The sequence below is a fragment of the Motacilla alba genome, chromosome 19 (assembly GCF_015832195.1).
Source record: "Motacilla alba alba isolate MOTALB_02 chromosome 19, Motacilla_alba_V1.0_pri, whole genome shotgun sequence".
NCBI lineage: Eukaryota > Metazoa > Chordata > Aves > Passeriformes > Motacillidae > Motacilla > Motacilla alba.
The window spans coordinates 5,841,337-5,856,116 of NC_052034.1; the positions used below are offsets into that span (position 1 = coordinate 5,841,337).

The 14,780-nt window shown below is 46.7% G+C and overlaps 1 protein-coding gene across 5 annotated transcripts in view; it reads left to right on the plus strand.

The window, feature by feature from the left end:
• The window catches only part of AP2B1 (adaptor related protein complex 2 subunit beta 1), a 78,563-nt gene that overhangs the window by 31,123 nt on the left and 32,660 nt on the right, over positions 1-14,780 (plus strand). For all 5 annotated transcript variants that reach the window (XM_038157641.1, XM_038157646.1, XM_038157642.1 and 2 more), the window contains exons 10-14: positions 1,862-1,977; positions 3,011-3,176; positions 3,632-3,730; positions 6,490-6,749; positions 10,627-10,819. In XM_038157641.1, the coding sequence (XP_038013569.1) occupies positions 1,862-1,977; positions 3,011-3,176; positions 3,632-3,730; positions 6,490-6,749; positions 10,627-10,819 (834 nt within the window). The remainder of the gene's footprint in view (positions 1-1,861; positions 1,978-3,010; positions 3,177-3,631; positions 3,731-6,489; positions 6,750-10,626; positions 10,820-14,780) is intronic.

Sequence of the window (14,780 nt, forward strand, 5' to 3'; positions counted from 1 at the left end):
TAGAAGGACTGCTTTTCTGGGCATGTGCCCACCACTGCTCACTTTCCAAGGGACTCTTTGGCTAAAAATCATTGCTGTGTATTTCAAAGTGGATGTTGTGCTTTTCCTGGAAAAAAAAAATATGCTTCAAAGCAGCTAAAGAAAAGAAAACTAAACTTTAATTTGCTTTTCCTTGAATTGTACAGCTCTTAAAGCTCTGTTAGTTGTAGGCTCTGACAGGGCTGTAGTGCTTGTTGCCAGCAGTGACTGGTGCTGTAGATTCTGTAGAATGGATGTGGCACAGATTTACCCCATCAGATCTCTTGTTAAATTATCAGATGAAAGTTACTGAGATGAAGAGGGGAAATTTGATGCTCTGAAGCATCTCTCTTGCAAGGACTTTGAGCAGGGCTCCCAGTGTGAGCCAGGTCAGTGTGTGGAGCCAGGTTCATGGTCAGTCCCCATGAACTGGAAGTGTCTTCCAGGTCACAGCCTCAAATCCCTTCTGGAGCAGAAGGGATCAGAGCAGGACATGGTCAGGTTGCCATTCAGTGCCCCTGTAGTGCCACAGTACCCATAAAGCTGAGCTAAGGAGGGAGAGGTGTCATAAAAGAATATTACAGCAATCACCCATTTTCATGTGATGCCTCTCTGACACCAATTGTATTGCATTTTTTTTTTCTGTTTGGTGTGAATTTCAGGGGAGAGTTTTATGACTTACTGCCAGTTTGCAAAGACAGAGCAAGTGCTGGTTTGTGGTGATCCTCCCTTGGCTGATCCTCGTGTCAGCCTGTTTGTGCTGACAGGCCCTGTGTGAGATACTCAGGAGGGCAGGAAGCTGCCAGAAGGTTTTAGTCTCTGACCCAAATTCCTGAAGTTTGTCCTTGAGATTTTTGCCCATTCTCAAAGAACTGATTCCTGTGACTAAAATGCCATTTCACTCCTCCTCCTCCTGCCCAGCCTTTAAGTGCTCAGTAAGTTGAGGGAACTGTTAACTCACTGGAATTGAAAAATCCACCTACATTGCTGTTGTTTGTGCCCCACAGTGTTTGTCTCCAGCCTGAATTCTTTATGAGTGTTCCAAAGGCAGTGTTGGGAGCAGTCTGCTTCTCACATTAATCACCAGCTGTGTAATGAGGCTTCATGTGTGCTCTGCTAATAACCAAATCACTGCCCTTATTTGAGATCTGCTGCTGGAGTTGGTTGCTCCTGTGATGTCCTGTCTCACTGTGCTGTTTGGGAATAGACCTCCCTGAATTATCTGCCTCTAACTCCACTCCTGGTTCCTGGAGCATGACAGTGTCCAGTCCTTGTTATCTTGCAGTGCCTGTGAATTGAACTAATTAATTGAAAGCTGCATTAGGAGCAGCTGAATTTCTATTTTTAGCTGTGCATTTCACATGTTGTTAGTGACCTCACCCCAAAAATGCTGAACGTGTTGCTGCTGGGAGCTGCTTTTTGCTGCTGGTTTTGACAACACTGTTTTCTCTGCCTTCTGGCTTTGCTAGAAACTTTCCTGCAGTCCCTATCAGAGCTTTCCCAGCTCTGATTGTCTGGCATGGGAATCAGAGAGCTCATTCAGTGGCTTGTACCAGCCCCAGAGTGGTACAAATAGCAGTGTAGGTGATGTTCCCAAGCTCTCTCGTGCGGTGACCCAACTTTCTACTGGCACAGTTGCTTCTCTTACTTTCTAGAGGAGCTGGAGCCAGCTGGTGTCCCCACTGTAACAACCTTTTGTTACCCTGTCGTTCATTTCTGGACAGAGTTTGTAGCTCTTGTCCTCTGGGCCTTTTCTCATGCACATACCATGTTCCTCAGCGAGTGCTGTGGGAGCTGGAGTGTTTCTTCAGCTTTTTAAATTGTGTTTTTCTGCTGTCTCCAGCAATCTGCAGAGCGCTGTGTGAGCACACTGCTGGACCTCATCCAGACCAAGGTCAACTACGTGGTGCAGGAGGCCATCGTGGTCATCAGGGACATCTTCCGCAAGTACCCCAACAAGTAGGTGGAAACCTCAGGGTTTTCTGGAAGCACTTGGCTGCCGTGATCAGAATAGAGCAGATCTCAGCTCAGCAGGGCTCTGAAGCAAAGGTGGAAGCAGGGATCCCACTCCTAGTTTGGTAGGAGGCTCTAGGTGAGGTGTCAGCCTGGCTTGTTATAAATTTGAATTGAATGGTTTTCCTTCCCCACCACTCTGTACTGAAGGCTGGATCAAAAGCCAGTAAAGCTCTTGCAGGGGATGCCAGAAGGAAAATTTGGCCAAATTTTACAGCATCAGGCTATTCTGGTTTTAATCCCCTCTAGAAATCCATGAAGTGAGCAAGTCTCCTCATACAGGGCTGTGAAAGTTCACAGCTCCCAGGGTCTGAGATCCAGTCAGGTTGTGCTGAGCAAAGCACTGCTGGCTTTTCCCACCAAGTGTTCCTTCTGGCTTGGGCAGAACTCAGCTTCTCTTGGTTCTGCAGTAAGATTTTGTCTCCTCAGCCACAGAACTGCAGCAATGTTTTTCAGCAGAGACTTCATGATCACCTAAAAAATAATATGGGACATCTGCACTCTTCCCTGGCAATTTCTGCTGTCAGTCTCAGAAATTCCCTGCTTGTGGAGCTACCCACACATGGGAATAGAGAAGCTAAATTAGTGTGGGATATTGTCTGGTTTACAATAAAGCCTTGGGGGGGAGTGCAATACCCAGTTTAGAGTTACCAGGCTGGAGCCTCCAGCAAGGCTGCAGGATCTGATTCTGGTTTGAACTGCTGGATCAAATATTCCCATTAGCAGACAGAGCAGAAGGCACCTTTATCTTGAACTCCACATCTGGGTGGTCTTGCTGATGGATTAAACTGCAGTAACCCTGTGAGAGCTCAGTGCTCAGCTTTGGGAGGGAAAAAATAGTTGAATGAAAATGCTGCTTGTTGTGTAGAAACACAAGACATGACTTCAGAGCAGAATTCTCTGCAGAATGATGTGGGCAGAAATGGAGTGAAACAAGTCCAGTTCACCCCAGTAATCCACCTGTACTCTGACAAACCAGGTATGAGAGCATCATTGCCACTCTGTGTGAGAACCTGGATTCCCTGGATGAGCCAGATGCCAGAGCTGCCATGATCTGGATAGTGGGTGAATATGCTGAAAGAATTGACAATGCAGATGAGCTGCTGGAGAGTTTCCTGGAGGGTTTCCATGATGAAAGCACTCAGGTAAAATTTGCAGTGTGCATTTTATCTGTAGTGTTTCATGCAGTGTATTTATGGGATGGACACGAAATGTTATTGCAGTGGTCAGACAACACCTGTCAATAAAAGCTTCAATATTGGGCTAAAATAAAACTCTTGGGAATCTGCAGTTTTGCTTTGTTGTCTGTGTCTCCAAAAATTCCTATCTTGGAAGGACAAGAAGGGATTCCAGAGGTTGCATATTTCTTGGGGGCATGGCTGTACTGGGGACCAGAACTTAGACAGTGATGGGCTATGACACAAACCTCAGCCTGCTGCTCAGGGACTTCTCTGTGAAAGTGTTTTGCAACAGGCAAGGGTTTGAATCTCATTATTCTGGGTTTCACTGGCAAAGAATGGTGTAATGCTGTGAGGAAACAGGAGCCATGCTTCATATCAGTAAAGGAATTTCTAATCCCTCCTGTGTCCCTCTCTCTTAGGTGCAGCTCACCCTCCTGACTGCAATAGTGAAGCTGTTCTTGAAAAAGCCTTCTGAGACACAGGAGCTGGTCCAGCAGGTCCTCAGCCTGGCCACACAGGTAAGCCAAGGTATCCAGTGACCCAGATCCCTGCAGACACTCTGCTGGCCTGCTGTGTGATGTCTCCCATCTGTCAGGCTAGGGAGCTTTGCAGTGGATCAGATTCAAGGGTGTTCCTTCTCTCCCAAAGGGATTCTATTTAAAAGCTGCTCTGTGCCTGTCACCATCTGGAATCTGCTTTCTCCTTCTTAGCTCTTACTTTATCTGAATTCCTTCCCCATTCACTCACTAAATGGAAAATTAGGGACAGTGTAGAATTATCAAGAAACCAAAATTCTTTCTCCTTGAAGGTAGCTTGCAGTGAAACATCTGGAGCTATAACAGAGGCAAAGAGCCTGGCAAAGACTTTGTTCTGAGAACAGCGAAGTTTAAGCAGTGCTATGAAAAACAAAGAACTGAGTTTTGGGGTTTTTGCCTTTGTACTTGCATGCTGTCAGCCAATGTGGCAGCTTTGCTGGAGGCTGTAGCAGTGGGTTAAGATCATGGATTCATTATGCATGAGATGCTGAGTTATGAGCTCAGATCACTGCAGGCAAGGCTGGGTTTGAGCTGGCAGACACAACTGCTGTAGTTCTAGAGGACAGAGGTGATGTCCTGGTGGCAGGGGTGGGGGAGAGCTCAGCTGATCTTCCTACACTCCTTGGCTGCAATGACTGGGGTAAAGTGCCCAAAAAAACAGCTCCTCTCCAGACCTGCTGTGTCAAGTGATAAAAATAGTCTGCCAGCTGAATGGGCTGTGATTGTTTCTGAGCAGAAAACCTGGAGTCAATCATCAGCTGGCCTTTTTGATCCTCTTTGCTGCAAGAAATAATGGCTGTGGATTTGCTGCACTTAAAACTTTTATTCATTCCTTTGGGGGTTGCATTGGTCAGCAGCAACAAACCCATGACCTTTTCTTGCTTCAAAACCTACTGTTAGGCAGGGTCTGAGCTGCTCTTCAGAGAGGAGTGGGCCAAGGGCAGGCTGTATCATTTTCCTGAGCCAACAGAAGAAAGGTACCAAGTGCTAAAACCCACTGTGCTGACTCACAAAACATTTAATGGCACCTTCAGAATATAACAGGCGTCTGGGTTTGTTTCTCTGTTTGTCATAAATGTTGATTCAGTCTGGCTTTTTGTATTTTATATGAATAATAAGTCAACGTAGGATAACTGGCTGTAAAACATTGAAAAACCTTATGCTTCAAGGTCTGATTTCTAGGTAGAGGTGGTGTTTTTCACTTGAGTGGGAGAGTAATTACACGTGTGTTTCTTCCCCCAGCTCAGGTATTGTTGCACTTTGAGTGTCTCAGGGCTTGTCTGCACAGCAGACTGCAGGTGTGGTTGTAGCAGGAGGCAGCTTCATCCAGCCAGCTCTGGTAAAAATACCAGTGGAGCAGCTGGGGCTGGCAGCAACGCAGGAATTGAGGTCTCAGACCTCTGCATCCCCATTGCTGATGCATGGGTGGGGAGCTGAGCTAGCCAGGCTTCATTGTGTTGCTCCACAGGTGTGCATGCAGACCCTGGAGAGGGGACAATTGGGAGAGAAACTGGGAGAGACTTGAGCCTCTTGTTTCAGTAGGTTTACCAGTTTCCAGTGTGGTGTTTGGCTGTGAGAAGAAAACAGTCAGCCTTGAATCTGTAGTGCCTGCAAGTAGGAGAGTGTAGCCTTTCATGTGTGCCCTTGCAGAAACCCTGCCTGATCCTGAGTGCAGAGTCTAGGAGGGATTGTTAAAGTGTGAAGAGTCCACAATTCCACCATCAAACAAAACCAGCTCTGCAGAGATAATGTGTGAGACAACAGAGAGATTAATTTAGGTCCTTACAAGCAAAATGAGCTGAGCTCAGTCTCATTCCAAGAAGAGGTTTGAGAATGTCTTGAGGCAGATGGCAGATGCAGATTCTAACAGGGCAGCAATGAGAGCACAGAAGAGAAAAAGAAATGCCAAGAGAAAGGCTAGTGAGGTGTACAATATTTTGCTGGAATTTTATCAGGGGGAAAAAAACCTCTAGCGTTTCTCCTGCTATTCTGCTGATATGAAGATTAAAAATCTGAGCTCTTGTTTCTGTGAACAGTTCACTACAACATAAAACCACAGCACCTCCCTCTCCCTAGAATATTATCAGCAAACCATCCCCACTCACTTTGCTGCTCTGGGCAGAGCTGCTCAAAGACGAGAGAAATAATTAGCACTTCATGCAGAGGCAAAAGTATCTGCAATAAAACAAGGGTATTATTGACAGCTGGAGAACTGATGAAGTACCCTAAGTGTGTATCATTAGCATCTCTCCATACTTCATTAGATAACTAAAAGGCAGGATAAATTAAGATCTCTTTTGCCATAAAGAATATGGCTTATTAAGATGTGGCTCTGCAGCATCTTTTTTGTCCAGCAGTGCCTTGGGTAAGTCATGTTTCCAGGAATCTTGGATCATTATGCAGTGTTGTGTGTCTGCTCTTAGCGTGCACCAGTCTTTGCCACACGTGCTCTTTTCTCTGGATTTCTCCTAACACTTAGTGGCAGGAAAGTTTGGAAGGAGTTGTGGGGTGTAAATCCTGGGATTTCTCCTCCCTGACCGGCTGAGCAGGAAGCCAGGCATTAATACTTTGGTTCTCATTTTTAATTTTAAGATGTTCATCTCAACAAGCAGTTTGTAACATCATTTTGAATTTGGTGGCTGTGGCTGCTGGCTGGTTGGGGGTTTTTAATCCAGAAGAATAAAGTGATTACAGGCATTAGTTGACTTGAGACCTGTGGGTGATGCATTGCTCTGTCTCAGGATTCTGACAACCCAGACCTGCGGGATCGTGGCTACATCTACTGGCGCCTTCTTTCCACGGATCCGGTGACTGCCAAGGAAGTGGTGCTCTCAGAAAAGCCACTGATTTCTGAGGAGACTGATCTGATTGAGCCAACCCTGCTGGATGAGCTGATCTGCCACATTGGGTCTCTGGCTTCTGTGTACCACAAACCACCCAACGCTTTCGTGGAGGGCAGCCACGGCATCCACCGCAAGCACCTGCCAATCCACCATGGGAGGTGAGCTCAGGCAGCCTGGGGATCATGGCTTGGTTGTTTCTTTCTAGCAAACAGTCCAAAAGATGCCAAGATCTTTTAGAAGATCCTAGAGGGATTTTGTTGATAGTTTGCAAGTAGTTTCATTGCAGAATGTAATCTTGGCTATGGAGTGTCAAAGTTCCTGGGTCAGAAGAAACAGTAAATATCAAAGTTCCTGTGTGAGGAGAAGCTGGGATATTTTTTGAGAAGACATTAATTATAGATGCTCTTGACATGAATTTGAGTAGAAAAGCAGAAGCTTTGGATGACTGGTGCAAGGAGGACTAGAGTGAGAGCAGGCATCTTTCAGAAGAAGATTTTGTAGGAGCTTTGCTTCAGCAACAGCTCAGCTTTATGAGCCTGTCTCCTGGAATGCAGCATCACTTTCCTGGAACAGGAATTACAGGGATCTTTCACTGCTGCAGCATGAGAAGGATTGATAAAACTCCCTTTCCCACTTGGTGCCTGTAAAGCAAGGGAAGTGCAAAAGCCACCTCAGCCCCATCACTGTTAGGGCTCAAAAAAAGATGGGTAGACTGCCATGGTCTGTCTGACCTTTGTGAGGTGGGGGAAATGCTTTGGCTCACTGCCTGGTGCTTCAGTGCCTCCCTGGGATCACAGTTCTGGCAGCAGATTAGTTCTGCAAGAGCAGGCAGTGCCTCAGTCCCAGCTGGGGCCGTGGTGCTGCTGGGCCTGTTCCTGTGGTCCCTCATTCAGGTGAACAGTTTGCTGTTTGCACTAATGGTATTAATTACAAAAATGAGTGTATTTTGCAGCAAGAGGCAGAGTAGCCAGGCTTACCTCTTAATAATATTCCCAAAGTGACATTTGGAGTGCTATTTTTTGCTGTTGCACTGATAAATCAGTGTGTGATGCTGCTTCTTTTCTATTTTCTGACACCACTTCTCTGCTATTCTTAGCAACTAAAGCTATTTCTGTGGTGGCTGGCTTTGGGAAGCTGAGTTGTTTTCTCCCTGCCTGAAATCAAGTCTGGCTGCACTGACCTAGAATCAGCAAGTACAAATGTACCAGTTGGGCAGGAAAAGCAGTGGCTACTTTCCTACCTCTCCTAATCAAAGCTTTGTCTCAAAATGAGCTGGTTTTTGGTGTTACCAGCCTTCCTGTACACTGTTGTTCCAGGTCACTACAGCAAATAGCATTTTAGGGGATTTAGCTCAGAGAATTCAGCTTTTTGAAGGAGCAGTTTATTATCTTCTTGCATGTAGCATCTCTGTGCTGGACTCTCGTTGCTCATGCTCAGTCTGCTGACCTTAAATATTTTCTGATTTTGGCAGAACCATTGCTTCAGAAAACCTCAGAGAACAAACCCCCAGGCCTCAGTCAGCAGTGCAAGCTGGGGGAAGGTTTGAGGGATGCTCAGCAGAGCGTGCTGCACACTGATTGTGCTGATGCAGTGATAAATTTAAAAATGGGTGGGGTTAGTTAATGGCACACCAGGCTTCTCTTATGGGAGCTCACCTCAAGAGACCCCAATATTGGGGTTTTCTGCATCAGTTTAAGGCAAGTTAAGCATGCCCAGTGAAATATAAGTCCAAACAGTGAGATGAGGTGATTTTCTGCACTTCAGTGACCATTCTGGAGGCTGATCCTTGTGGTAGAGACTGATGGGAATGGGGAGATGTCCACACTGAATGTGGTTTAAGAGGGTCGAGACAGCACTGCCTTGAGGGGTGCTTCCCTGGGTGTAAACCCAGGAGCAGTTCTGGTTGGCAGAACACCCTCCATGGCATTTTGATTCATTAATTTTCCATTCAGAGCACTGTAGGGCAGGTTTCTTGCAGCTCTCAGCTGATGGGAAGACCCATTGAACAGCTCACAGATGGTGAAATGTTCCTGCCTCTCCAGCAAGCCCAAGTGTCACAGAGCTGCAGATGTATCCTGAGGGTGGGGAGAAATCTGAGCTTGGCAGTGTTTCCTCCTGTGGTGGCTCCCACCACCCCTGCTCTGCCATAATTCAGCTGGGAAATTTGGGAAGATGTTAACAGGGCTCCTGGGAGAAGCCAGTCTGATTAGACTTGGGCAGGAGTCTCTATTTCCCTGTTTCACAGGTGGCTGCAGAAGATTTTTGATTCTGGTTCAGGCTGTGCATCCCTTGTGACTGCAACATCTGGGAACTGCTGGAGGCTGAACTCACAGGGCCAAATCTCCAATTCCCATGGCCAAACCCAAGACTGTAAAGGGGACAGCTTGTATCAAGTCTTTTTGCCCTTTTAAACCCATATATTCTTTATGAATTGCTTTCCTTTCAAAGAAAATGCAAAGTTGTTTATAGGAATCTCCTTAAAGAGATTCTTTACAATTGGAAGTCTGGGCTTTTGCTTTTTTTCAAACAAACCAACTGAGCTTTGTCCTTATTCTTGTTGGGCTTTGGGGCAGCAGCAGTTACACAAGACTCAGAGGGACTTCTGTGTCTCCATCAGGAGAAGGATGAGTAAGTGTTGAAGGGGTGGAGTGTTGGAGGGATTATATCCTGGGAAGGAGCTGTGGTTTGTGATGTGCCTCTCTCAGAGAGGCTGTTCCTGTTCCCAGCCTGGGGGTGGGAGTGGATCACAGTCACCACCTCTCCTCAGGAATGCTTCAGTGAGCACTTCAGCACACTCAGCACTCTCCCTGCTGAAGGCAGCAGCAGAAAGGACAGCTAATATTAGTGCTATTGGGGCTCTGAAGCTTTTAGTGCAAAGAAGCTTTCAAGCCTTCCTGCTGCTGCCTGGTAACTAATTCATTCTGCATTCCTTATGCTCCATCTTTTCCTCCTGGCACTGGCGTTGGGAGCAGCTTATACTCTGTACTGAATCTTTCCCCTCAATAGCTGAATGAGGATAAGAGAATTTTGGCTGCTCAGAATCAGAAGCTGCAGTGCTTGCAGAACAGCCCCAGTGTTAAACACCTTGTCAGGACAGTAATTCCCAGAGCAATTGTGGGCACTTGTACTGGCTGCAGTAACGTGAGCTAAAAATCATTTTATCAGTTCCTGCTGGAAACAGGATATAAAATAGATTTTAATTATCTAAAATATGATCATCTCTGGATTTAAAGAATAAATACATTGTAGTGAGTTCTCCAGGAGCTACAGTTATTTTTTACCCTCTCCTTGTTATCAAATTCTGCGACAAGTGGATATAAAAGACATAAAAGGTAGCCAGACTGCATATGATGATAAATTTTGGAAGCTATATAATGAGTGTTTCTAGACTAGTAATTAGCATGCCTGCTAACTCAGAGGAAAGGAAATTATTGATAGAAGGGAGGAATCAATTTTAGATTGAGTTTTTCAATTAGGAAAGACTGATGGACCTTGCTGCTGGTCAGGAGAAGGTGATTAATCTAGATCTGAGGGAAGTGCTAGAGTTTGCACTGGTTAGAGTAAGGGCTCAAGGGTTTTATCAGTGTTAGATCTCTGAGAAAATCTGGATTATTTATTTTTCCCTGTGTTTTCATGTCATTCTCAGGCCCAATGGGCTGAAAATCATCTCTGTAGGTTTATTCTAAGTAGGAAATGCTTCTTTTTAGTTCTGTAGCCCATGCGATGCCCACAGCTCTCTGTTTTGGAGGGGTTCTCTGATTCTCAGGGTGGGCAGGGTTCACCCCTTGCAAGATTCCCTTTGCTGGGCTGAAAACCACATCCAACGCAGGGAAAATCTGTGTGCTCAAAGTGGTGAAGAGCCCCTGCCATAGCCCTGCCTGGTGCAGGACAGTGGCCACAGCAGCTGCTGGCACCACCTTGTGCCTGGCTTCAGCAAGAGCCACCTCTTGCTGTGTTTCCCCATGCTGGGAGCCTGAACTGGAGACCAGAGGTGACTGATATTTGTCTTTTCTGCTTCTTGTTCTCTCCCCACAGCACTGATGCTGGTGACAGCCCTGTGGGCACCACCACCACCACAAACCTGGAGCAGCCACAGGTCATTCCATCCCAGGGTGACCTCCTGGGGGACCTTCTCAACCTGGACCTGGGGCCACCTGTGAATGTGCCCCAAGTGACCACCATGCAGATGGGTGCTGTGGACCTGCTGGGAGGAGGCCTGGACAGCTTGGTAAGGAGCACATCCTCGTTAGCTGATGGGAGATAATTGGAGCTGTGCTTATCTCTGCAAAGCCTTGATCATTTGTGCTTTTAATGCTCAGTGAACTGAGCTCCCAGTGCTGCGTCCTGAAACTCCAGGAGGATTTAAGCAGAGTTATTGTACCAACTTTCAGCAGGCTTTTCCTGCTCTACTGTGAATGTTGCTGCATGCTGTAGAATCCCCATGGTCAGTGGATCTATTTGTTCTGTGCTTTTTCTGTCTGTAGAAGAAAACCAAAAAGTTGCTTTAAGGATGTGAAAGTGTTTCACTGCTTTCTATTTGAATCAGGCTCCCTTTCAAGAAGGCATTTATTCCACCCAGTTCCCAGCCCTCCTGAATTTCAGTGCTGAAGCTCTCAGGCTGTAACCCTGTGTCTTCCCGTTTGTGTATTCTCCAGAGCATGCCGTGGTTTAATATCAGTGACATTTTAATTGCAGTGAGGTCAAGAGGGAGCTCTCTGTGCACTCCTCCCTGTGCCAGAGCTGCTCACCAGGCACCTGCCCTGGCACTAGCAGGATCAGGCTCCAGTGGGAGCAATCACACTTCCCCTCTGCTCTGGGGAGGGAGCTGGGCGTGAGCTGCAGTGAGAAAATCACTTAGCAGGGAGCCAGCAGCAGGGCAGAGGTCAGTGCTGTGCTTTGAGGCAGTGAGGAGTGCTGGCTGTAAGGGTCAGCCTGGGAGCACAGCACACACATGCCCAGCTCCCTGCTGGCTCCCCCACAGGTGTATTTGCACCATGTAAATCAAGCAAGACTGCTCCAGGGGACGTAGTTGGGTGTTTCTCAGACTTGGAGTGGGTTTGTCTTGCTTGAGGTTGGGTTTGTGATGGGTTGGGCTGGGTTATCTCTGCTTGGTTCAGGGGCACTTTCAGTTCTGAGTCAGGCTCTGAATAACAGAGGTAGGAGGCAGCTGGATGAACCAATCCTCCAATTCAACAAATCCTTATTAGTCAAATACATATTTTTTTAAACCACCATAATCTTACTGAAGCAAATGTTAAACACATTTCCAGCTCCAGTGCTTCACGACCTAATGAGCTGGGAACAATTTAACCCTTAATGGCACTGGCCCTCTCAGAGGGCAGAGGTGCTGTAGGCTCTGCACTCTAACCACAGGTGTTTGGTTAGCAGGGACACTGCTCTTGCTGGGAATGAGCAAAATGGTCAGGCTGGACTTGCTGGGAAAGCAGGCAGTGAGAGCAGAGCAGTGAGCTCTGCAGCCTTTCCCTGCCCTGCCAGCTGTGCCTCTAAAACCTGGGAATTAAGGAATGAAGGGGGTGCTGCCTGGGGTACCACAGCATGGTTTGCACATAAATTCCTCTCTGCTGCCTCCCAGGCCTCTCACAGTAACCCTTTGTTCCTCATTAGTGTCACACAAATAAATGGACACAGTAGAAGTAAAACTTGGTTTTGGGAGAAGAGCTGTCTCACAGCTGGCGTTAATGGGCTTAATTTAGTGACCTGCTCTGACAGTGGAGCTGTTAGTTGAAATGGTAGCAGGCTTTTACTTAATATTTTTCTCAAGCCTTAAGCTCATCCGTGGGGTTATGGAGTGTGATCTGACAAAATGATCCTGTCTGGATGGGGAGTAGCTGTGCCTGGGGCTGCATGGCCAGTGCTCTCTCAGCTGAGTAGATGGGGAAGCACTAAAAAAAATCTGAATCCTGGTGTGGTTTTTGAAGGTGGATGCTTTCTAGTGGAGGGCTGTTGCATCAAAGCTCCAGCTTTTCCTTCTCTTGGTCAGTCTCTTTTCTCAGGTAACAAGTGACAGGATAAGAGGGAATGGCCTCTACTTGAGCCAAGGGAGGTTTAAATTGAATATTGGGAAATCTGTCTTCACCAAAAGGGTTTTCAGGCACTGGAATGGGCATTAGGGCAGTGCTGGGGTCACTTAAAAATCGTGTAGATGTGGCACTTGGGGACATGGTTTAGTGGTGGCCTTGGCAGTGCTGGTGGAATGCTGTGGAGGTCTTTTGCAACCTAAATGAGCCTAGGATAATAAGCTTAATTAGTGAGTGAATGTGATCTGGGTGTTTGTTTGTTGCTGTGGGCATGTGTTTAACAAGTCTCCAGCTGGGTTAACCCTAACCTGGTATTACCCAAATTGCTGGGAAGTGCCCTGGGCTGCAGGGTTTGCCAAGAGGATTGGCATTTGCATCTCAGGCTAATATTAAACCACATTTGTGCCATGCCAAAATCACTCTCAAACTGCAGATCCCACAGGCCTGATTTCTGTGGGTGGGAAGGAGCTGAGACACATCCCAGTGTGCCCCTTGAAGAAGGGCTGAGATCTTCACCTTTATCCAGGGATCAAAGACACCTGGGGGCCAGCAATACCTGAATTGTTCTGCTTTGAAATTTCCCTTTTTTGTTACTCCTTAAGGTTGTTTTTTTTTAAATACATTTCTTCCCCTGCTTTGTTGGGCAGACTGACACACTGTGATGGTGAGGTGACATCGCCTCAGTCCTGTGAGTGCCTCAAAGGCAGCTGGAGGTCTGCAAGAGGCTGCTGGCAGCACCTCAGCCAGTTTGTCACACCTACTCAGTGTCATCTGCTGATCCCCTCTTCTGCCCCCTTGTCTTTGGAGGGGCTGTCTCTTCAGAGGGATGTTCTTGTAGTGAAAGTCCCAGTGGGACTGACCCAGAAAGACCAACAGCAGCATTAACTTCCATGGAAAATGTCATTTTATTTCCATTCCTTAAACTGTGGGCTTTTCTTTTTCTTCCAGGCATTAAAATCGAGACTGAATGGTGTAAAGCTGCACAAACACCAAATTAATATTGTTCATTTGAATTGTCCTCAGCACTGCCAGATATTTATGTCCATGACAAGTGAGACTCCAGCTGCTTGCTAGGTTAATTTCTTTAGTGAGTAAATCTTATTTTATCTCCACAGTGAGTTCTGTAATTGGCATTAAATGTAACATGCATGCACAGATGCTGAGCACGTGTTAACAATTAAAAAGAGGAGAAAAAGGACCTTTGGTACAGGAGCATTGCTTATAAGCAGAGCAGACTTGCTGTAGGACTTCTGGAGAGCTTTTTTTCTAGGGAACAGGTTGTGCCCTTGTTTGCCACCATGGGCAGATCTTGTTCTTCTCTGCTCAATTTTCTTTTTCTATAAAATGGTGACTAACCCCACTTTACAAAACTACTTGGGATCTCCAGCTCCACAGGGTAAAGTAGCCATAGCAGTCACTAATGGGGGAGAAATAAAACATGTGGGAGAGCAGATTGCTGGGTGCAGAGCTGTTCATCCCAAGAGCTGGAGTTTGGTGCTTTTTCCCCTCAAGTGGCTGAATTTCATGCAGGTTACAGTCACTCTCCCAACTCCTGTGCAATGGTGCAGTGCTTTGCAGGGTATCTGTCTGTGCTGACATGACATTTTTGCCTTTAAACCTTTCTGTGTGTTCATTTGTTCTGCAAATCCACAGAGCTTGAGAGCTCTGTGGGCACCCTGTGCTTCCTGGGAGCCCCTGCATTGTCTGGGAACAGGGCACTGTGGCCAGGAGCCAGGAAGGCTGGCTTGAAACCCAGGGGCAGAGCAGTAAATCTGCAGGAATTGACAGGCTTGGATTGTCTGTTATGTAAGGATTTTATTTAATGTTCTAGCCACTCATCTACAAGAATATTATTGATTCGAGACTGGCAGCTGGTCAGGTTGATTTATGTCCTAAACTGAAAAGCTATTTGATAAACACTGAATATCCACAGTTTTCTGTAATGCTTGGACTGGTTTGGGCTGTCACAGGTGGGGCTGTGCCCCTCTGTGTAATCTGGCTGGATTTAGGGGGGTAAGACCCCAAGAGTCTGTTCCAAATGATTCAGGGTTGTGTCCCATCACTGCAGTGGGATGGAGGGTGGGAGCTGAGCACCAGCTCACCCTGAGCTCCAGGCACCACAGGCTCAGCAGCCTGGGAGGAAACCCCTGT